Here is a 20,192-nt window from a genome sequence, read left to right as displayed (position 1 = left end):
CCTGAGGCAACGCCACGTGTAGCCTGTTGTGTGAGAGGTGACAAGGCTGACCTTTGAGGCGATGTGTTGAGGAGGTCTGTTGGTGCCACGCAACCTGTGGGAAATGGGCCCTAAGGGGCAATCCTTCCAGCACATGGCCCCAGGCAGGGCCCAGCATTTTGTCCACTGCAAAGAAACTAGGAGCAGGTGGTGGCAGCAGCTGAGGGAATCTAGGGTAAGAGAGATGGCACAACTTAGGGGCACTATCGATGTGTCGTAACGGTGCTCTGTGTGCTGAAAATCATCTCTGCCAAGGCACGGTTGGTCCTTCATGGTGCAGTGTCCTGTGACTTCTGATAACTTACTCAGAGACTGATGTTTAGGGTTTGTGACTGCCAGGATCAAAAACAAAAGCAGGGAAAGGAAAAAGGAAAGGGATCACCCTCTCTTGCCTCTCACATGGGAAGTAAGCTGTGCTGAAAGGACAATGGGACAAGAATTAAGAGTATGTGAGGGCAGGAGCAGGGCAAGGAGCTGCTGGAGATGGAAGAGACTCAGTAGTCTCCACAGGAATGGCCAGCCTCTAAGTTTGTGGGTCCTCAATACAGAGTTTGCATTAGCTTCTCCCTTCCCCCAGCCAGGAGATGTAAGAAAACTTGTTCTGCAATGCAATATCCCACACTTGATCAGGAAAAAAAACCAAAGAAGGCACTATTCATAGTGTGTATGCAGAGGAATCTACGGTCTTTATTCTCTAGACATTGAGGTGGGTACAAAGACTCATTGCAGAAGAAAGCGACCAAAAGGTTCACATTTTGTGCAGCCCTCAGGTCTCTTTGCTGCTTCATGACATCCTCACTCTTCCTCCCCTATCTTCTTGCTGTGAAACTCCCGACTCTTCACTCGGAGCTTGTTGACCTGCGACTCTGCAATGTCAGCCCGCTCCTCAGCTTCCTCCAGCTCGTGCTGGATCTTGCGGAATTTGGAGAGGTTGACATTGGACAGCTCCTCCTGTGCGGGGAGAAGGAGTCGGTGGTGAGGAGCCCAGGGTAGGGGTTTCACTCCTGTGCCTTGGCCTTGTGGGGCTGTAGCTGTTCCCCAGGGGAAAGCACTGACCTCCTATCTCACACCTACCACTGCTTACGTGTGAGCCTCACACGGAACTCATCATCCTCCTATGTTTTTTATCCCATCCAAACCAAATAAAACAGCTTTTGAATTGTTATCTCAGTTCTGCCCTCTGTAATGTGCAAAGGGGGATGGCAGCACAGCGGTTTCTGGTTTTAGCTGTCAAGAAAAAGCTCTTTGGGCTGCAGTTTGTTATTCTTTACACTCAAAGGTTAGGGCTAAGAAAGAGCAGCCGCACCAAGAAAGAACATGTTTACTCTGCAAAAGTGAGTTTATATGCCATCCTCAGGGAGGAAGCACCTGCCCCCTCCTGCCACTCCCTGCTAGGTGAGTATAGCTTCTCCTTCTTTCTCCATGACTGCTATGACAGCACTGTCAGGTAACTGCCCATCTCCTTCTTCTTCCGTAGCCATACAACACTCCCCACAATCCACCCTCCTCTTCCAGCCACCCTCTGCAGTCACATATATCATCACTTTGTCTTATGAAATACATTGCTTTACAGAAGAAATTGAAACTTATTTCCAGTTCAGCAGTTGAGCTAAGCATCTCTGTCTCCTGTTCTGGCTCAGTGTCGTAGGTCTGCACTCTCTGATATAAGTTGAAGAACTTAGAGGAGATGAGTCAGTTATAACCCATCCATGTCCCTCTCACAAATCATTCACTCATAGAATAGCAAAACCTGCCTATACTGGACTATTCAGGAAGGAACCTGACTCAAAGATTTATCAGCTGAGAGGCTGGTTGTGAGCATGTCTGTACTCCTGTATAAAAAAGAGATTGTAGGACACCCCTTAGTTTATCCCTGATAGGAGAATGGCCAAAAGAAAGCAATGTCAACCATACTCTCAGGATCATGTTCCTAGAGTCGTTAAATTTCTCATGGGTAACTGCTCCTTACAAGCTTTACAAGGAGAATTTTCTTGTAGGCCCACACTAAACCATTCCCAAATGACTGACCTTTCTTTCCCTGCACTTGAAGTCCATCATCCTTCACCAGTTTCTATGCTTTCCAAAAGCCTCATATTCACTTTCCATATGACTTGTGTTCCTCCCCAGAAAGTGATATTTGTTACCACTAGAAGAAAAACTTACAGCCTCCTCAGCTTGTCTCTTGTAGGATTTCACCTTCATTTGCAGCTTGTCCACCAGATCCTGCAGCCTGAGAATATTCTTACGGTCTTCCTCAGACTAAAGCAGTTGGTAAGCAGGAAAGAGAGTAAATGATTTCCCCACCATGTGAGTTAGCAATTCCCCTTGGCAAAAATTTTTAGTTCCTGCGAGAGCGTGTGTCAGCCCAAGGAGGCCTCCTGCCCTACCTGGTAGGTCAGCTCCTTCACCCTCCTCTCGTACTTGCGCATACCCTTCACGGCTTCAGCGCTGCGCTTCTGCTCAGCATCAACCTCCCCTTCCAGCTCCCGCACCTGCAATGAGCACCCCATCCTTGGAGCTTCCCTGGTGGCTACTTACGTGACGTGCTCACTCATGCACAAATAAAAGTCCCACGCACTCTGGCCTCCAGCTTCTGGATTTGCTTCTTGCCTCCCTTTAGGGCCAACTGCTCAGCTTCATCCAGACGGTGCTGCAGGTCCTTCACCGTCTGGTCCAGGTTCTTCTTCATCCTCTCCAGGTGGGCGCTGGTGTCCTGCTCCTTCTTCAGCTCTTCTGCCATCATGGCCGCCTGATGAGAGCAAAAGGTCAAAGCCATTTTCAGGCTGGAGACATCCTGGGGACTATACATCCACCATCAGCAGTGAAAGGAGCCCCCGACTCACATCTGTGATGGCCTTCTTGGCCTTCTCTTCAGCATTGCGGGCTTCCTGGATCGTGTCCTCCATTTCACCCTGAATTTGGGCAATGTCTGTTTCCAGCTTCTTCTTAGTGTTGATCAAGCTGGTGTTCTGCACAAAGAGAGATTGCAAGACTTGCATCCTGAGGCCTGCAATACCAAACCTACAGCCTGAGCCAAGTCTTTACTCTTCAGGCTTGCAATTCAAGATCTGGAATTCTTTTTAAAAAGATTGTTTACAAAATGTCAGTGGTAGGCTCAGGTGATGGGTGCTGAGCATGCCTGTCCTTGTGGACAGCAGTAGCGAGGCCATTCTAGTGCTCCTTATCCTCTGGTATGTAGCAGACCTCTGTGTTTATTAACTGTCAGCACAACTTCTTTTGCAACACGCTCTTACCTGGGTATGGAGAAGCTGCACACGTTCAGTGGCATCCAGAAGCTCCTGCTCAGCCACTTTCCTCGACCGCTCCGTCTGCTCCAGGGCTGCCCGTAGCTCCTCAATTTCAGCCTGCAACAGGTTTGCTCTGCGCTCCACCATGGCCACCTGCTCCTTCAGGTCCTCCTGTGTCCTGAGAGCATCGTCCAGGTGTATCTGGGTATCCTGTAAAAGAGGCAAGAGAATTTGCAAGGTGGCAGTGTGTGCTTGGGTGCCAAAAATGTCAGCAAAGGCTCTTCTCTTTCTGTAGCTCTGCTGAACAGACCTTGAGCACTGCCTGTGTGTTTCTCAGGTTCTTTTGTGCCTCTGCAGCCACGCGGTTGGCATGGCTCAGCTGGATCTCCATTTCATTCAGGTCCCCCTCCATCTTCTTCTTGAGACGCAGGGCTTCATTCCTGCTCCTGATCTCAGCATCCAGGCTGCTCTGTAAGGACTCCACAATTCTGAGGTGGTTTCTCTTCATCTGGTCGATCTCCTCATCTTTCTCTGCTATCTTCCTGTCAATCTCAGACTTCACCTGGTTGAGTTCAAGCTGGAGGCGCAGGATCTTCCCCTCTTCATGTTCCAGGGAGGCCTGGACATGTGGACGCAAGCATTTGTAATGTCAATAAAACTACTGCTTGCTTTCTAGGTAATTATAGAATATTTCAAGCATCTCAGCTGCCTGCACTCCCCAGCCAGAACAGAGCAGGACCAAGCAGTTTTTAGTCATATTTCCCCATTGCTCCTATTTTTAGTGCAAATACCAGTGATTATGGGCATGTACCTCAGCTTCTTCCAAGGCAGCCTGGATTTCAGATTTCTCCTGCTCAATCTGCTTCTTGACTTTCTCCAGCTCATGAATCGCCTTTCCTCCCTCGGCAATCTGCTCCGTGAGGTCAGCAATCTCCTCTGTGGGAACAAAGACCAACAGCATGGTCAGGCACAGAGCAGAATGCAAAGGGCCCTGCCACACCAAGGTGACAGGCAGCTTTGCCAACCTGCAGGCACAGACCCATACGGAAAGGTGGTAGTGGGATAGTGAGAAAGCCCAGCCAGGAGCAGAGGGCCAGGGACTTACGCTGCAAGTTCTTGTTCTCACGCTTCAGGGTCTCCAGGTGGTCCAAGGACTCCTCATAGGCATTCTTCATCTTAAACAGCTCTGTGCTGAGAGACCGAGACTCCTTCTGGGAGGCTTCCAGCTCAGCCTGCGTTTCCTCGTACTTCTGCTTCCATTCTGCCAGGATCTGAAGAGAAACAGGACCTCAGTGTGGATGTGGCAATCAGGAGGGGATGCTCTGCCCAGGAACCCCAGGCCCAGAGCCCAAAAGACCTTGTCAAAGTTCTTCTGCTTCTTATCCAGAGCTGCGCAGGCAGCATTCGCTCGCTCCACGTCAATCATCAGGTCCTCCACTTCATTCTGCAGCCTCTGCTTTGTCTTTTCCAGGGAAGCACATTTGGCATTTACAGCTTCAACATGTTCCTCTGCATCCTGCAGGCGCTGTGCCAGCTTCTTTCTGGGAGGTGATAAGCACAGCTCTTAATTGGGGCCTATAATGGACATTGTTTTTTCATTTCCACCACAGTGCTGAGGCAGTTTTTGCAGTATTTATATTTGCAGTATATATATCCCCATGCATACTGTGTAGAGCCTATCCCAGCCAGTCGTTTTTCTTCCTGTTTTCTTTCCCCATGGTCTGGTTATCCCTCTGCACACACTATACATTGTCTTCCTCCTGCATTCTTTGTCATGTAGTCTATTTTCCTTGTGTTTTTCAAAACCACACCCTTTAAAGTACATATTTCTGTTTCATATAACTCCTCCCCAACCTACTACAAGGCTTTTGCCTTTCAGTATCTCAGTGGTCTCTTCAAAATTCCGTTATTGGTTTCTGCCAGCCTTCCCCACATTTCCCACATACTTGGCTTCCTCCAGCTCCTCCGTGCGCTGAATAGCATCCGTCTCGTATTTGGTTCTCCACTGGGCCACTTCACTGTTGGCCTTGGACAGGGCACGCTGCAGCTCTCCCTTGGCTTCCTGCTCCTCCTCATACTGTTCCCGGAGCAAGTCACAGTCGTGGCGAGCAGACTGCAAGCCATGGGCCAGGGCATTCTTGGCCTAGTGGTAAAAATATTGCAATACGGAGTAGATATATCCTGGGAAATTTTGTCTTACTGGCACTTAGACACTGGAATATATCCCAGAGAAATAGTGATTAACTGACTGCATGAAAAAAATAAAAGCCAAGGTCGGGTATACTGCAAAAATTTGGGAGTCCTGCCCTGACGGGGCCTAGATTGCATGACCTAATGGGATGTTTTGAACTTTTAATTAAATCACCTTTTGGACTCTTGAACACCACACCAAAAACAATATGATGTAAAATATTTATTTCATATGTACAACGAAATATCTTCACCTTTATCTCTTCCTCTAGTTGCCGCTTCAATTCTTCAATCTGCTGGGTGAAAGCCTGTTTCCCTCTAGACAGCTGAGAAATTAAAGCATCTTTTTCATCCACCTGACGTGCATATTCACCTGGAAAAGTTTGTAATTAAGAAAATATTTTAACAGCCAAGAGAGTCATGTGGGGGGTTCGCCCATTTCCAAACTAGAAATGGAAGTGCCATACCAGATTCTGTCTGCAGACGAGCTCTTTGAGCACTGAGATCGCTAATCATGCGCTGATTCTGCTCCTCCTTTGTTTTATATTCACTTAGTTGGTCCTCCAGAGTACGGCACATCTTCTCCAGATTTGCCTAGGTGTCAATCACACATAAGAAAATAGAGTTAATACTTCGATTCTGCCTTAGTTACAGCAGGAAAATGTGTATAGAAGATGCAGTTTACATATCTGGGCACTATGTGCATACATCCACAGTTCTATACGTTAGATTTGGAGAAAACAGTTATATTATAACCTGATAACAATTAAATAAGATAAGATTAAACAAGAATATTAAATTGTTCTCAAATTACTAATAAAAGTATTTTTGTACCTTGGCTTTGGAGACAGACTCCATGTTACTGGCCAAGTCATCAATCTCCATCTTCAGCTCACTCTTCTCCTTCTCCAGCTTCTGCTTCACTCGTTGCAGGTTGTCGATCTGCTCCCCAAGCTCAGCTGTGCTGTCCGCGTGCTTCTTCCGCAGGGCGGCAGCCGTGGCTTCGTGCTGCAGCGTGGCCTCTTCGAGGTCACGGCGCATCTTCTGAAATTCTGCCTCACGCTTCTTGTTCATCTCAATCTGAGCTGCGGTAGCCCCTCCTGCTTCTTCCAGGCGCTCGCTGATCTCCTCTAGCTCCCTCGAGAGGTCAGCCCGATGCTTCTCTGCTTTTGCCCGAGAGGTTCGCTCTGCCTCAATTTCCTCCTCCAGTTCCTCAATACGAGCCTGGGGAACATTAGGGGACCCTTCACACCCATGCCCTCCTCCTACCTGACCTGAGACTGGGTGAGAGAGGGGAAGGAACAAAGGCTTGCCTGCAGCTCCTTGATCTTCTTCTGTAATTGCATGCCCAGAAGTTGCTCATCCTCAATTTTGCTCTGGATCTGGCTGATTTCAAAGTCTTTCCTTTGGGCAAAGCAAACCATGTTAGAGCTCAAAGAAAAAAGACAGGCGCACCAGCCCAGCACTCAGGTGCCCCACAGCCCCACTTACTTCTTCAGCTTCTCATCCAGCTGCTGCTTATCATTTTCCAAATCCATTATGCTGTCGTGGGCCAGCTTCAGGTCTCCTTCGAGTTTCCTCTTAGCTCTCTCAAGGTCCATGCGCAGTTTCTTCTCTTGCTCCAGGGACCCTTCCAGCTAAAACAAACAAGACCATCAGTGCTCCGTCAGCCAGGTTTAACTCCATACCTGTCCTGTTCTCGAGGTATGCCTGTGTGCTTACATCGTCCACTTGCTGCTCCAGCTTGGTCTTAGCTTTGGTCAGCGTATTGACTTTGTCCTCTTCTGCCTGCAGGTCATCCAGTGTCTGCTGATGGGCCTCTTGGAGGGCTTTCTTCTCTTTTGTCAGCTTGGCAATGGTCTCATCCAGGGCTGCCATCTCCTCTGTGAGGTTTTTCACCTTTGAAAAGAAGGGAGCACGTGCAGATAAAAAATGATGTTTAAAACTTTATACTGTATAACAAAACAGAGGTCTTTTCTGTGAGAGCGACATCTTCTGCCTCATACTTTGTTTTCGGTGGCATGTTTTTCCTTCTCAACCTTGGCCAGTGTTAACTCAAGATCATCAATATCTTTCTTCAGCTCTGAACATTCATCCTCCAGTTTCCTCTTCTTGGCTGTCAGCTCAGCATTAATTTCTTCCTCATCCTCAGCCCTTTCAGTCACCTCTTTAACTTTGGCTTCCAGCTGGATTTTGGTTTTGATGAGCTGGTCACACCTTTCCTCAGCATCAGCCAAAGCATCAGCTTCCTGGTGGAAAAATACCATTTTTAGGGATATGTTTTTGAGGGAATATCAAGATGCTTACCTTCACAGTTTAGAGTCCTGGATAGCAATTTTGTAGTTAAAAATTTGGTTTATGTTCCAACAGAACGAAATATAATATAGAATTGATTTTATATTGTTCATTTTGAAACAGCCAGTTTTGAAAGCTAAAACCAAATAAAATTCCTTCAATCTACATGAAGGCCCAATTATTTACATATTTGTGCAAGGTATAGAATCCAATATCATCCCATAATATCAAACATTAGAACAAAGTACATAAATTGGGGTTTACTCATAGGAATATCTCCCACTTTTATGAAGTGCCAAGTGATAACTATATGCCAAGATACATATAAATACCAAAGTCACAGTTATGCTCACATCATTCCTGTATGTCTTTTTCACCCTACTGTCTTTCTGAAGCAACAGTTTCTGATTTTAATTTTCATCACCATGGCCCCAAAATATTCAGCATCTAGCAGCTTTGTCTTTTCTCTGTCAGACCCTCATCAGCTAAGAAGAAAGGAAGTTGCTGGAAAATTCATCTCTAGGATTTTTTTGCAACAGACGTCCTGTGGTATTTGTTATATTTTGTCTCAAGTTTCAGTCTAGCAGAAATAATATGAAAGCGATATGATGATTCTAGCAGTGAGTGGATTTTTTTAATCTTTTTACAGTTCAAGATTCTTTTAAAAGGGGGGGCATGTAAATTTTCCTACGTCACATATGCTGCATAGTATTACTTTGAAGATACAGTCTTTTCTATTCTGTGAATGATTTAATTTAGAAACCTCAGCATTACAACACCGTAGGTGTACCACATAATTTTTTTGTAATGATTGTAAGTGATTTAGGAGGGTGATTGACAATATTAAATTCTGTTTCCTCTCAGTTAGTTCAGTATTACAATATAACAATGATTGTAACAGCTAAGTCACCACCTACACCGAAAAGAAACAAGTTATCTTGTTTAATTAGAGAATAAAGAGAGGAGAGAAATGTCCTATTAACTTGTCCTAAGAATTCCTAATCATGTGTGTATAAGGATAGACATACTCAGTTTTGGAGCGGTAGGAAAAAAATTACTAGAAGAACAAACATTATACTAATAAAAGTAAAGTTTCTTGATTGCTCTGATGCACTTTAACTGAATGTATATGGTAGAGACCTCAGCATATACCATAGAAAATCTCACCCATGAAATATCTTGACTACAAACTCCTGACAGTCCTTATTGAAGCTAGTTATATTTTTAAGAGCACCACTTAACGAAATACAGTTGGACTGAATTAAACTGTAGTTTCAATGTGTCTTTTGAAAATGTAGTCATAAATATCAGCCCGATAGTCACAGTTCAGTTAGGATGAGGCACAATGGTAGTACTCACAGCCTGCACTTGGAGCTGCAGATCATTTTTCTCCTGCATCAGTTTCACCATTTTCTCCTCCAGCTCCTTCCTCTTTGCCTCAGACTTTGCAAGCTCTTCCTTGATTTTCTCAAACTCTTGTTTCATGTTGGCCATCTCCTTCTCAGATTCTGCACTCTTCAGCAAGGGCTTGATCTTGAAGAACAGCTTCATCCAGGGCCAGTGCTTGACGTTCATGAATGCACGAATATTGTACTGGATGCAAAAGATGGACTCTCTGAAAGGTAAGTCAAATTAATATTAAGTATTTAGACCATGATGACACAATAAGCCATATACAGTGAACCTAATTTGAAGAAATGTCTACCTCCTCTCCACCATTCTTTGGTATTCCATTCTCATCAGGAAGCCCCTGCACCTGGCCTGTGTGCGAGTGATGAGCTGTGCCAGTTTCTCATCCCTCATCTCTTCCAAGAGGCCTATCAGCCCAGCTTTGAAGAACACCTTAGGTAAGAACATGAAAATAGGTGCGGTGTATGTTCTTGTTGTTCAGCGTGGCCCCATACCCTGTCCCCCATGGCAGATAATATGAGAAGTTAAGAGAAAGAGCAAAAGCACAAAGAATGTATGTAGTGATAGATCTTGTTTTATATCTCCAAGCTTCCAGTTACCTGCAGTTGAGGAACTATAATAGCCAGACATTTTGCCTTTGTTTTTATTAACCTTTGATTCTTTTACTCTACAACTTTGTCTTAAATTAGGAACCCTTAATGAAATCATCCTATGGCAATGAATTTCAGTTTTATTCAAATGTTGAGTCAATAAGTACTTATTTGATTTATTTTAAATACACTATTTGATAATTTCACATACTATCTGGAGAATCTGAGTATCATTCTCAAGCCATGCAAAACAAAAATACATAGTACTTGAAACAAACCGTTCTTGTACCTTGGTGTGACCAAATTTGTATTGAGTGTGGTCTATATCAATTGATCCAAGAAGTTTCTCACAAGCCTTCTTGCTGTCAATGAACTGTCCCTCTGGGATAGCACTTGCATTTAATACTTTGTATCTGGGGGAGAAAACAGAAGAACTTGCATTGAACTTGATGATCTTAAGAGTCTTTTCCAACCTAAATGATTCTATGATTCTATGAATATAAAGAGGTCTGTTGTTGAGACCAATGGGCTGGTACACTGCAAGAAAGAGTCTAAGAACTGTTGAGAACATAAAAGCACTACTAAACATAAATTTTAGAGAAGCCTTTAGGCACCAGAGGTGAAACTTAAATTTCACAAGCTACTCAAGATGGACAAAATGATTCAGTAAGAGGAAGAAGTCTGACCTCTGTTTAAAATCTGCATACAGGACTCTGTTGGGAAATCCTTTCCTGCAAATTCTGATCCCTTCCAGCACGCCATTACACCGCAGCTGGTGAAGCACCAGTTCATGCTCCATGGCACCTAGCAATTCAGAGCACACATATAATATATGCTATATTCTGTAATACAGAGGGGAAGACCTGCACCATACTGAAAAACCTTCTATATATGAGTCTCTTACCAGGTGTTTTCGTTTCATTTGGGATGATGCAGCGTACAAAATGGGGGTGGGTGCTTCGCAGATTGGTCATCAGCTTGTTTAAATTCTCCTGGGAGAATCATTAACAAAAGTTTATATTAGTAAATGTAATTTCCACTGTAAGCATCAAGTCCTCTGAAATGAGATGAGATATCAGACAAAAATTAGCTCGCAGAATCCTGACCTGAAGCCCCCTGCATCAGTTTTTCTGACTTTCCACAGATCTTTGCTGTTATTAACTTCATTTATAAAGTTCTTCTGATTAATCTGTAGGAAATACTATACTCTTAAACATACAATTTTTTTACATTTCACTGACTCTACTGGAATGCCTTAATTAGAAATTATATCCATCTTCCATTGGATGTACCCAGAGAGATAAACAGGTACCTCTGTGAGGCAGTTTGAAGCATACTGCTGTAGGCATTTAAGATAGGTCATATGGAGCACACTACATAGAACCTTCCTGTTTTCCCCACTGAAAGCAAAAGGAACAAAAATGACAAGATGAGTTTTAAATGTCTAGATTACATGTTTATCTTGTAAGGTAAGATGAGAATAAGGTGAGATGAATCCCAGCCTTGTTTTCTAATTAATATCTGTATACTTATTTATAAATAATTATTGCCTATAATTAGTGGAGGGAAGCAGTTGCCTCCAGAGAACATCTCAGAGTATGTAAATTAAGCAGCCAAAACATTAAGATGTCTAAATACTAACATGTCTAAACTAGAGCGATACTGGAAGAAATTTAAAAACATAACAGAAATGCAACCCAAATGCAGCAAATAATATTTCTCCTATAACATTACCTCTTAAAGTCTTATGACCTTTAAACATAGACTTATTGCATTATTTTTGAATGATACATGCTGGCAATAATTTCCCACTTGCAAGGCCAAGGCACTACAGCTATGATTATTTTTCTTGGGGCACATACACACGTGCCAATGACCTGTTTCAGAGCACTGGCTAGAGGCTGTCAGGTGATCAAGAATCATATGACAGCAGATCTGTAGAAGAAATTAGGCTATATCATGAAGGGAGTCCTAAATGGGGGATGAATATGGTAATAAATAACCTCAGGAGAAACTGGCAGAAGTGTATGGAGCAGCAAGGCTTGGTTACGACTAAGAACTGTCAAGTATCTGACATCTTAAAAATCCATAACCCAAGGAGTGGTGGTATTTCAACTGTAAGAGATTGATCCCTGAATCAAGGAGAAAAACTACAAATATAAATGGAGCAAACAGGTCATCCTTCAGTAGGCAGAATGTTGATAAAGGGAAATAAAAGGTTGCAAAGCCAGAGGTGGGCATCTGAAGGAAATCTGGTATATTTTAGATACATTTTAGAAGTTTTCTGTATGGCATTCTTCTGTCTGGAAACATCCTGGGACAAGCGGACAAAAAGAAAAGTTGTGCATTCAGTGGAATGGAGCATAAATAGATCACAGTGGATTTAGTTTTAGCAAAATATGGCCCAAGAAATTCAGGGTCTTTTAACAAAACTAAGCCAAAAAAAGACTAGCCATTTTAAATTGTGGGTTTATTCCTCATCTTAGGAAGAAACAGTGAACTCTCTACTGTACCCGGAAAAGAGCTGAGACAGTCTGGAAGGAAGAACCCTTCTTCTTGCCACCTTTCTTGCCAGCACTGGCCTCTGCAAAATTCAAAATAAATAAAACAGGTTTTAGATTTTTGCTACTGCCTTTTATGATTCCTTTTTGTAAGCTGTACGTCACTGAAAATATGGAATTCATAGAACTAACCCGCTTCTGCTCCACCATAGTTGGCAAAGAGTAAGGCCAGTGTCTTCACAGATGATTTCTGGTACAACCCAATGACAGTTTCATTCAGGGGGTCTTTGTTCTTCTCCAGCCAGCCAGTGATGTTGTAGTCTACTGTGCCAGCATAGTGTATCAGGGAGAAGTGGGCCTCAGCCTTGCCTTTGGTAGGCTTGGGCTTCTGGAAGTTGCTGGACTTGCCCAGGTGCTGGTCATAGAGCTTGTTCTTGAAAGAGGTGTCAGTTGCCTTGGGGAACATGCACTCCTCTTCCAGGATGGAGAAGATGCCCATGGGCTGGAAGAAATGTACAAGGAAGACAGATTGTAATTTAGTTTTCAGGGCAATAATGACCTTCATCTAGGCAGAGTAGTGGAACACAGACGGAGCTACACATCAAAAAAGATTATTATTCAATTACATTTTCTGCTAGAAAGTATGATTAAACATATTCATACTTACATTTTTTAACACCAAATGAATTATAAAGATTAATGGAAACTAATTTAGTTTGTCTTGAGAACTTCCTTTATAAAATCAGAGCACTACCTTTTTATCCAGAGGGACTCAAAGCACACACAGATGTCTCAGACAAATTGAACATGAGCCAACAGTACACCCTTGCGGCAAAGGCAGCCAGCTCATCCTGGGCTGCATTAAGTATTGCCAGCAGCTCAAGGGAAGTGATCCTTCCCCTCTACTCAGCTCTGCTGAGAAACTGCTGTGTCCAGTTCTTGGCTCCCCAGTACAAGACAAACGTGGACACAGTAGAGTGAACCCCGTGACAGGCCATGAAGGTATTTAAATGACTGGAACATCTGACATACAAGGACAAGCTGAGAGAGATGGGACTGTTCAGCCTGGAAAAGAGAAGGCTCTGGGGGGACCTTATCAATCTGTATAAATACCTAATGGAAGGGGATAAAGGAGACAGAGCTAGAGGTTTCTCAGTGGTGTCCAGTGACAGGATAAGATGGAACAGGCATGAATTGAAATACACAAAATTCCATTTAAACAGAATAAAAAAGCTTCTTTGCTGTGAGGGTGGTCAAAAGTTGGAAAGGTTCCCCAGTGTATCTGTGGAGTCTCCACCCTTGGAGATATTAAAAATCCAGCTGGACATGGTCCTGAGCAACCGCCTCTAGCTGACCCTGTCTTGACCAAGGGGGTTAGACTAAGTGATCTCCAGACCTACCTGCAAACCTCAGCAGTTCTGTGATTCTGTGATTCTAACTACTTATCATCCTGCAAGCCACTGAACCTTCCATCTCATGTGCAGTGTGACTGCCTTCTCATTGTCAGTCAAAGGATGCACATGTAAGTGCGACTGTGTGCTGACAGTTATGTATGTCCATCTTCTATGTTAATTTTACAAAGATATAGTGATTCTGCTGTACAAGCACAAGTCTGTTAGAGCTGAAAGGTGAGGAGGACATGCTGACCTGGAAATTGACTCCAGCTGTTTTGGAAGAACACTCTTATTGGGAGTTTAACAATCTTTTGGCGTTTGAAAAGAGATCAGTAAGGATTTGCTGCCACAAAGCTGTGTGAAATCTCTTTCATGTCTCACTTGACAGAAAAAATAAATTACATGGCAAGGTATTTTGAATAACAAAAGATGAATATTTGGACATGAACACAGAAGATCCCTTTGAAAAATGAGACCAAGTAATTACAGAATTTCTGAAGAGGAAGGATACCTTCTCAATGAGCTCAATGCAGGCAGCCAGGTCCATCCCAAAGTCAATGAATGTCCATTCAATTCCTTCCTTCTTGTACTCCTCCTGCTCCAGCACGAACATGTGGTGGTTGAAGAACTGTTGCAGTTTCTCATTGGTGAAGTTGATGCACAGCTGCTCAAAGCTGTTAAACTGGAAATAAAATAAGAAAGACCTATATTTGCAAGATGCAGCAATAATTGCAAAACCTCATACTTTAAAAATAAGGAATGCAGTTATCTTGGCTTCGTTGTCAAGTCTATGCCTTTCTTCAGTCTGCTTTATGTCTATGTTACGAAACAGAGAAATGCATCAAATTAATTGTCCACAAGGAATTTTTTTTTTCATTGATAAAAATGTGAAGATAAAATAAATTTCCTGCATAATTTGAGACCAAATTACAGGGAAAAAAACCTCAAGCTTAGGCCTATCATGATATACATGGTTTAATACTGTCTTGTCCTTGATCATTTAAACCAAGGAATATTTCTGATTGTACTATTCTGTACTTTTGAGTTTGCACATCTTGAAATAAGATGAGTCCTTTGAAAGGTAATTTTTTTACTTCATGATAAAAAAAGGCAAATAGCTGCAAATAATTACGTGATGATATTACATCTTCTTTAAAAATATGTCTCAGAGTGATCATAACATCCAATTGTCACTTCCAAATAGCTCTTACCAAATCTTTGTTACTTACATCAAAGATTTCAAAGCCAGCAATGTCCAGGACACCAATAAAGTACTGTCTAGGCTGCTTCGTATCCAGCTGTTGATTGATACGAAAAACCATCCACAAGAACATCCTCTCATAGACAGCCTTTGCTAAAGCACCTACAGCATTGTGCACCTACAAGAAAAATAAATGCCTGGAGTTACCATACAGGGCAGACGAGAATCAAAAGGATCTTAATTCAAAACATGGTTCCAGGTTGCCACAGTTTCTTACCTGCTGTGCAGTTTGACCCTTGGTCACATATTCATTCCCAACCTTGACTCGGGGGTAGCACAGTGCCTTGAGCATGTCAGCTGAATTCAGACCCATAAGGTAGGCAGCCTTGTCAGCCACTGAAGAGGGAGTGGAAGAATGAAGAATTTAGTGTCACATAGACTTTGAATCCTGGAGCATTCTCTAAAGGCTGCGGGGTTCAGATTTCTGTTCTTTGAAATCTTTCGATAGACTCCCATAGAGGGAATCTTGGTAACATCCAAGTCATCATTATGCATATCGAGCTTTTCTAAAAGAATTTATGTTTTAAATTCTTCACTGAAACATGTAGAAAGTATGGTGTTTTCAGAAATCTCCTGGCACAAAATTGAAAGCTGCAGCTTGCCAGTCTGAATATTTGTAGTACATGCATAACTCAGGACCTGCAGTGACAACAGTCAGGTACTGATCTACATTCAGGTGACCAAAACCACCCAATATTTAGGGTGGAACACAGAGAGGATATCTGTTCTCTTTCAGATCCAGAGTCTACAACCCTTTCTGGGCTTTGGTTTCTGATGTTCAGTAAAACTCACTGGGTTTCATCCTTTTACCTATGGTACTTCCCACCTTCTGCCTTGTCCTTTAGCAAGAGGAGCCATTGCTCAGAGACCTGAAGATGTGGGTTGTAGGTCCTGCGCCAACAAAGGAGAGGAATCAAATACACCTCTCACACCAGAGTTCCCTGAGCATCTGACAGGTGATGGTGAATGGGAGCATGGTCCCCCCCATCCTGTTAGAGCTGAACCACTTGGCTGTTTCACAATTGCAAGCTATATTCCAACAAAGGTATAACTAATAATGTTACAGGAAGGACATCCATTGCTCCTGACTTCCTGGAAGTGTATAAAGGACAGTTTAAACTATTAATTGTTTATAGCATAAGATAGAAATATTCTGAGTTCAGGGAACTTGATGTACTGAGAAGAGGACAAGGAACAGTTTTTTTCTGGCTTATTGTTTTCCTTAGGATCCTAAAGTCCAACAAAGAATAACTTCTGCTGTCTTCCACATCCATAGTGGCTTACAGAACGGTTAATTATTGATTTTGATAATACCTTCTGTTCCATCTGGCTCTGCCTGCTCCTCTCTTGGCTTCTGCTTGAACTTCAAGTTCCCGTAGTGCATGACAGCCCCTGTCAGCTTGTAGATGGCAGTCTTCTCCTCAGCAGTGAAGCCCAGGATGTCAATGGCACTCTGGTAATACAATCAGCAAAGTGAAATATTTGCTTGTTATGTAATGTATGATCTGTGCCTGTTGACCTGTTCTGTAAGTTACTTACATCTGTAGCCATCAGCTCCTCCTTGTCATCAATGCTGGGAACAGTGATCTCACCTTGACTCACAAAAGGGTAGTCATATGGGTTGGTGGTGATGAGGAGCATTTCTGAAAACAAATGGGTTCATGGGTTAAATTTCACTGGTTTTGTAATTTAGTTAAATGTTGCTCATTCATCTTCTTCCAAAAAGCTCAGTGATCCCTCCTACCAATTAGTTCTGGCTTCTTGTTGGACGTGATTTGATAAAATATGTGGTAGCTTCTTTCTGCCTTGAGCTGGAAAGTGACTCTGGACTTCTCCAGCAGATCTGTCAAGGAAGGTAGAAAGAGTTAGGCACAGGAAGGCACATGGAGGTGGGTCTTTAGGAAGGAATGGGATCAGGCCAGGAGAGTCTCTTACAAGTTTCAATGTCAGCAGAAGCCAGTTTGCCTGTAGCTCCAAAGTGGATTCTGATGAATTTGCCCTGTTAAGGAGAAGCAGCAGCATTTCAGCCTGGATGGGTTCTTTTGACATCTCCTTAATGTGGAATACTGCTAGGGCCATCACTTATCTTGTAATGAGAGGGAGAGATTTTGTCCAAAGCAACAACTTACAAAGCGTGAGGAGTTGTCATTCCTGACGGTCTTGGCGTTTCCAAAGGCTTCCAGCAGTGGGTTGGCACTGATGATTTGATCCTCAAGCGTTCCCTGCAGGATGATAATTATTGCAGGTTTTCATTTGCAAAAATCATGTCAGGAACAGAGGAAAGCTTTGATTCAAGACAGTATCTATTAATTTACCTGCATTTTGCCTGACTGCTCTTCCTTCTTCTTCTCCCCACTTGCTGCAATTGTTGCAAAGTACTGGATGACACGCTTTGTGTTCACAGTCTTCCCTGCACCAGATTCTCCACTGTCAAACCAAAGACAGAAGCAGAGAGCGTGTGGTCAGGCTGGAGGTCCCCTGGCACGGGGCAGCCCAGCGGGGACCTGAGCAGGGAGTGTACATACGTGATCAGGATCGACTGGTTCTCGCGATCTGTGAAAGAGGCAGAATGAAAGATAGTGTTAGCAGTTGACCTGGGTAACACTGAGCTGAATGAGAAGTAAAGCTGTAAATGTAAGTTGGGGCTTCTTCAGAAAGTCCAAGAGTACCTATTTCCCTTCCAGGTCCTAACAGTAGTAAGTATAAGCCCAAATGGATGCATAGAGCTGTCAGAAGCATGTGATCCTGAGACACGCTGTGCATCCACTTGCCCTTCACACAGTTCTCATCAAGAAATCTAATCAAACTGCCTACCTGTGTTCAAAATAGGGGATTATATGAAATAGTAACTTTTTGTTTCCTATCAGTGAAAAAAAGCAGCAGAGTCAAATAGTATTTCTGCAGTGGGAGAGTGTAGAATTTTATATAGTGAAGTGCAAATAACACACAGTGTTGAGTCCATGTATGCTTCTGGGTCAGTTTCACTTGAAATTAATTCCTGCACAACTCGATCAAGTTCTCAGTCATACAGCTCCATGGTGTTTTTAGCTGGCTTGTCACATGCTCCAGTGAGATCAGCACAGCTTTTTGGTTTAGATTGCTGTGAGGGACGTCAAGCACTCACCAGTCAGCATGAACTGATAGGCATTGTCAGAGATGGAGAAGATGTGTGGAGGGGCCTCCTGGCGCTTCTTGCCTCGGTAGGCCAACACCACCTCCGGGTTGTACACCGGCAGCCACTTGTAGGGGTTGACAGTGACGCAGAAGAGACCCGAGTAGGTCTGCGAGGAAGGGAGACAGGACGTTGGCTTCCACTTAGCCTGGCAGAGCAGTTCCTCCTACCTACCCAGAGGAAGACTGCTGCTGCTACTTACGTAGATCATCCAGGCTGCATAACGCTCTTTGAGGTTGTACAGCACAGCGGGTTCGTGGAGGTGGGTCATCATGGCCATGTCCTCGACTTTATCGTACTTGGGAGGGTTCATGGGGAAGACCTGATCTTCCTTCACAGTCAGAGTCTGCCAAGGAAACAAAAGATCCATGTATGTCAGCTAAATGCTTAGAGTGGGAATCAAATGGTGTCCTTCAGCCTTGTTTTTCACTCACCTCTCCACCTTCAGTCTTGACAGTGACCTTCCCTGATTCCTTGCTCTGGATTGTCCCTTTCACAAAGGATTCTTTAGGATGGGCCACAAAGACGGATGTCTTGGCATCAAAAGGCTTGTTCTGGGCCGCAATTCTTTCCTTCTCTGACTTTCGGAGATAGGGAGCCGCCTCTCCAAAGACAGCCATCTCAGAGTCTGCAGAAGTCATGTCTGCACTTTACTGAAGGTACGTCAGCAGAGGGCTCTAATGGGAAGGAACAATATGGCACTGATTATTTACATCTATTCTATAAGATTGGGAAAAATTTTATACCCTATGACTTGGTTTGTCTTCATACTCTGAGTATTTGGAACATCTAACATGACCTAACTAGACACTTAATTTTTAGGTCAACTTAGAAAATAAGAGGTTTTCACTGATGTAGTCTAGGTCTTCAAACATTTAGGAGAGCAACTTTTAATGACCTTTCAGAACTGTGGGTTTGGTGCTTTAAGAATACTGTGTCTGTAAGATAAGAGTGAATTGCTGAGCAAGTTTCACTAAGATCACTATTAGGAATGGAAATGCAGTTAGGACATTTTGTTAAAAGGATGAACAGTGAAGTAACATTTCTGAAAAACAGTAGTTTAGGTGACCTACAGTCTTGGAAAAAACTGAACCCATGGGACATTTACCTATTAAATATAATGGTAACAGAAAGGCAGTGGGAAACTCATAAATTTTGGCAATGAAGTTGTCAACTGAAAGAAAAGGGAAGGCTTTGGGACCTTTTAATATTCTGCCATAATTTAATTTGTTGTATGCATTTGTTATTCTTCAGTACAATATCTAAATAATTTCAGCCCCAAAGTTCTTGGGTGAAATAAAATTCAAGCATTGAAATTGGAATTGCCAAGCCTGTATTAAGATCCCAAATAAATACTTACTGAAAAAAATCTAGGAACAGATGAGTTCTCAAAACTTTAAAAAAATAAGAGTATTTCTTCAGATGCTTTATTAAACCTGTAGGTAGCTGAATTTTGCCGACTGCACTTGAAAATGCTCTAGCTACATTGGTAAAAGTTATTCCCTCTTTATTCATTAGGTAATAAATATTTTTTTTTGTCTGGAGTAAGAAAATGGATATCTAAGACAGCTCTGTCATTTTACAAAGGTGGTTAGAAGGTCTGTATGCTCAGATGATTTATTAATTCATACATTCTCAGGTAAAATGCAGAATTTTGCACTTTTTCCTGCTGTGCTCATCTTGGTCCAGTTCTACTACTGCCATAGCAAAGATAGGAAGCCAGCATGCCTTGATCTCTGTTAGGTCAGTTAAGCAGAATTGAAGAATTTCCCCATGTGCATTTTCTGGTCTGCTGTCAGTGGGCAGAGACTTCAAACACAGCCAGTTTAAAACCTTGGGCACCCCACCATGTTCTACTGTAATCACACTAGGTTTGATTATAGGGTGAAACAGTGACCCTTCCAGAAATCCCACCCAAAAGAATCTTTCTATGCCCTCTAAGAATTAATAAATCAGGTTCTTACCTCTTGTGACACTAGATGGGTGGCTTGCAGGCTGGCAGCTGGTCAGTACTGTAAAACAGAAATGGCAACTCCCTACTTGCTGCTGCACAGAAATCCAGAGTGAAAATGTGCAGGTGCCCTGAAAGCAG

At 43.2% G+C, this 20,192-nt stretch overlaps 1 protein-coding gene and 1 long non-coding RNA gene across 8 annotated transcripts in view; one reads left to right on the top strand and one right to left on the bottom strand.

Moving 5' to 3' along the window:
* Positions 1-20,192, top strand: part of LOC128150612 (uncharacterized) — a 79,360-nt gene that overhangs the window by 49,615 nt on the left and 9,553 nt on the right. For all 7 annotated transcript variants that reach the window (XR_008238118.1, XR_008238116.1, XR_008238113.1 and 4 more), the window contains 2 exons: positions 9,278-9,394; positions 9,516-9,619. This is a non-coding gene — a long non-coding RNA (uncharacterized LOC128150612). The remainder of the gene's footprint in view (positions 1-9,277; positions 9,395-9,515; positions 9,620-20,192) is intronic.
* Positions 707-20,165, bottom strand: LOC128150609 (myosin heavy chain, skeletal muscle, adult-like). The gene is made up of 39 exons (XM_052806949.1): positions 20,065-20,165; positions 18,535-18,777; positions 18,303-18,446; positions 18,053-18,209; positions 17,454-17,481; positions 17,244-17,355; positions 17,058-17,150; positions 16,864-16,927; positions 16,673-16,771; positions 16,468-16,571; positions 16,243-16,381; positions 15,146-15,264; positions 14,897-15,046; positions 14,179-14,349; positions 12,466-12,775; positions 12,286-12,356; positions 10,677-10,764; positions 10,459-10,576; positions 10,062-10,185; positions 9,478-9,614; positions 9,132-9,387; positions 7,484-7,726; positions 7,200-7,376; positions 6,969-7,114; positions 6,791-6,881; positions 6,312-6,701; positions 5,945-6,071; positions 5,732-5,850; positions 5,234-5,430; positions 4,645-4,828; positions 4,393-4,558; positions 4,099-4,223; positions 3,598-3,906; positions 3,294-3,497; positions 2,883-3,008; positions 2,618-2,788; positions 2,427-2,531; positions 2,203-2,298; positions 707-990 (listed from the first exon to the last, which is right to left on the bottom strand). Exons 2-39 carry the CDS (start codon positions 18,739-18,741, stop codon positions 835-837), a joined length of 5,823 nt encoding a protein of 1,940 aa, XP_052662909.1. The 5' UTR covers positions 18,742-18,777; positions 20,065-20,165; the 3' UTR covers positions 707-834.

The sequence above is a fragment of the Harpia harpyja genome, chromosome 14, assembly GCF_026419915.1.
Source record: "Harpia harpyja isolate bHarHar1 chromosome 14, bHarHar1 primary haplotype, whole genome shotgun sequence".
In the NCBI taxonomy this organism is placed as follows: domain Eukaryota; kingdom Metazoa; phylum Chordata; class Aves; order Accipitriformes; family Accipitridae; genus Harpia; species Harpia harpyja.
This window is presented reverse-complemented; position numbering and strand designations above follow the sequence as displayed.

Coding starts and splice junctions, on each gene's coding strand:
- LOC128150609 (XM_052806949.1), bottom strand. CDS start 18,741: ATGACTTCTGCAGACTCTGAGATGGCTGTCTTTGGAGAGGCGGCTCCC. Junction 16,572..16,672: donor CAAGAAGCCAGAACTAATTG/GTAGGAGGGATC, acceptor ATTTGTTTTCAG/AAATGCTCCTCATCACCACC. Junction 4,559..4,644: donor AGCAGAAGAACTTTGACAAG/GTCTTTTGGGCT, acceptor GTTTCTCTTCAG/ATCCTGGCAGAATGGAAGCA.